At 54.3% G+C, this 2693-nt stretch overlaps 1 protein-coding gene across 2 annotated transcripts in view; it reads left to right on the top strand.

Annotated features, from left to right (window-relative positions):
- Positions 1-2469, top strand: part of LOC124465428 (phosphatidylinositol transfer protein beta isoform) — a 15512-nt gene extending 13043 nt beyond the window's left edge. For both annotated transcript variants that reach the window (XM_047017198.1, XM_047017197.1), the window contains one exon: positions 1665-2469. Coding sequence is in view for 1 of the 2 variants with exons in the window: in XM_047017197.1 (XP_046873153.1) it covers positions 1665-1715 (51 nt within the window). In the remaining variant the exon portion in view is untranslated. The remainder of the gene's footprint in view (positions 1-1664) is intronic.
- Positions 2470-2693: the final 224 nt, after the last annotated feature.

Consider the following 2693-nt stretch of genomic DNA (forward strand, 5'->3'; position numbering starts at 1 on the left):
GCCATCTTGGCTCCCCTTCCCCCCGACTCGACAGCCGCCATCTTGGCTCTGCTCTCTCTGGGGTTTCTGCGGTGTTGCATGGCTTTCACTCCCCGCGGGGCGTTTGTCAGATGATAAGGTTTGATAAGTGTGTGTGTGTGTGTTCTTGTCACATAACTCTGGGTGAAGTAGTTAATCAATAACACCGGATCTCAGAGAAATATGAAGCATTTGCCAGGTTGTTAAGTGTATTGCTGACGAGGTGAAAACCTCCCAGAGCCGGTGTGTGTGTGTGTGTGTGCGAGCGTGTCTGTGTGTGTTCGCACGCACGCGTGTCAAGTCTCCCAGTGTGAGGCCAGACATCTGTACTGCCTTTTCTCCAAACCAAGACAACACCATTTATAAAGGGGATTGGCCGGCATTCAAAGACATACGCAGAAATCCTTTCCCTCTCCATATTACCTGTACTCTGCGGAATAACCACGGAGAACAGGAGAGAGAGAGAGAACAGAAGTTCTCTGGTTCTCTGGCATGGTTCCCCTCCCATGTCTGGGCCTCACATTCCCAGCAAGGCCTCGCCACTGGCCCCTCCTGGCTGCTCTCCAGACATCCATCTGGGAGCTCCTGGCCCTACATGGAGAGAACGAGGGAGGAATCTGGGCTGGACTGGCCGAGAAGTAGGCCAGACTGGAGCATTCCTGGACTGCCAGCAACCTCCAGCCCCCCAACCCCTCCAGCTCACCCTGTGATCCATGTGGTTCTTATTCCACCCTGGAGAGAGCTAGCGGGAGGGGGAGGGGGGGATCAAAGCAGCCTGTGATTGGGAGCTAGGGTAGGGTAATGAAGGGTAGGGTAAGGTAAGGTGGGGGGGAGTGCTGGTTCCTGGGTGTGGGAGGGCTGAGTGAGTGTGCCACACCGTGCTGGAGCACCGACACACTAACATGTCTGTCTGCTGTCTGTCTGTCTGTCTGTCTGTCTGTCTGCTGCTGGCCTAGACTGGAGGGAGGGGGGGGGGGGGCTAGGGGTGAAGAAGGAGGAGGGGTGGGAGTTCTTCAAGATGGCTTCCTCTGCCTCATTAACATACAAATGGAATTCTGCCGTTGAAAGGGAGAGCCGGCGTTGTGATTGAGAAGGAGGGAGGGAGGGAGGGATGGATGGAGGGAGGGATGGAGAAGTGGTAGGATGAATCCTGGTGCTGTTTCATCAGATCTGTCTTCCTCTGTTTAGGGCTGGTGTTGCTTGAACTGTTCCATTAAGGTAGTCTGCTATCAGATCCAGACACTAATTGACTTTCTAAAGCCATCTGCCTCTGGGTTCTAGAACCTGAAACTAATGCCTTTATCTCTCCTGGAGAAAAACAAGGGGGTGGATAAGGAGCCTATTCCTCGTGCCTTCTCCAGAGAGAGAACTCGTATTCCCCCCCCCCCCCCCCGTGTTATGTTTAGATTTTCACCCGATTCTTCTTATGAGGTGGTGGAGATGAGCTGAGCTCTCTCTACCTGTGTGGATGGGAGAACGGTGAGTCTCAGCCGAGCTCGCTCGCCCTCTCTCTCACTAGCAAGCTGCCTTTCACCTCTTCAGTGTTCCACCTCCTGACGCATGCCCTCACACAACCTGTCCTCACTTGTCTGGTCCGGGTACAGCTAACCGCCCCTTTGTTTTCCTCTCCCCCCCCCCCCCCACAGCTCCGCAAACACGGCCAAGTCAGAGGAACCAGTGCTGCCAACGACGAATGACAACGGAAGGATAATTCAAAACGCGACAACAACTACGACAAGGATCACCATGACGACGAGTGCGACGCAGACTTCCTGGGCGCCCCCCCTACCCCCCCCGGGCGCTCAGGGAAGGGAGGGGGGGGTGCCACCGCCCGCAAAACGATCACTAAAAACATCCTCCCTATCACCACCCCTCCACCAATCACAGACACCCTAGCCTCAGAGGGAATTGATTTGTAGGAAGTGACTCGGGCCTAGCTGAGGGTTAGAGGCATTTCCGCTGGGCTCCTATTGGCCGGATGACTTCACCGTCAGGACCACGAGCAGTTTAGAAGAGCTGGTGTCGTGATCGAGACGAATATTTCAGTGTTTAATTGGCGTGATTCCATCGCGGCAGGTGTTGGACCAAGTATTTTGTTATTCCATTTCTTGAGAGGAATCTCCCTCAGTTCTAGTCTGTTTTTGCCGATTTGCTTCTTTTATTTTTATTTTCTTGCTTTTTGTGTTCTTTAATGTCGATCATTCCTCTCAAGACAATGGCCTCCCTGGCCTCCCTCCCCCTCCCCCGCTCCTCCCAGCTGTGTCAGTGTTCACCTCCTCTGCTGTGAACATCTCTCTCCTCATTTTCATGTCTCTTCCTGCCACAGCCGTCATTAAGAGATTACTAACACACTTGGCGTCTGTGCCCCTTTGAAATCTCTCTCTCCCTTTTTTCCCCTCCGTCCTCCCTCCCTCCCCCTCTGTCCTCCCTCCCTCCCTCCCTCCCTCTGTCCTCTCTCCCTCCCCCTCTGTCCTCCCTCCCTCCCCCTCTCCCCCTCTGTCCTCCCTCCCTCCCCCTCTCCCAGCACTGTGTCCTATTAGCCCTCACAGTTCTGCTGTCACCTGTCCATACAGGTCTACTCTCTCCAGTCCCTCATGCAAATTCACACAAACACACACACACACAGTCTCTCAGACACCTGAGCAGCGAAGCACATCAACGCACACACACACACA

This window comes from Hypomesus transpacificus, unplaced genomic scaffold (assembly GCF_021917145.1).
Source record: "Hypomesus transpacificus isolate Combined female unplaced genomic scaffold, fHypTra1 scaffold_495, whole genome shotgun sequence".
Lineage (NCBI taxonomy): Eukaryota > Metazoa > Chordata > Actinopteri > Osmeriformes > Osmeridae > Hypomesus > Hypomesus transpacificus.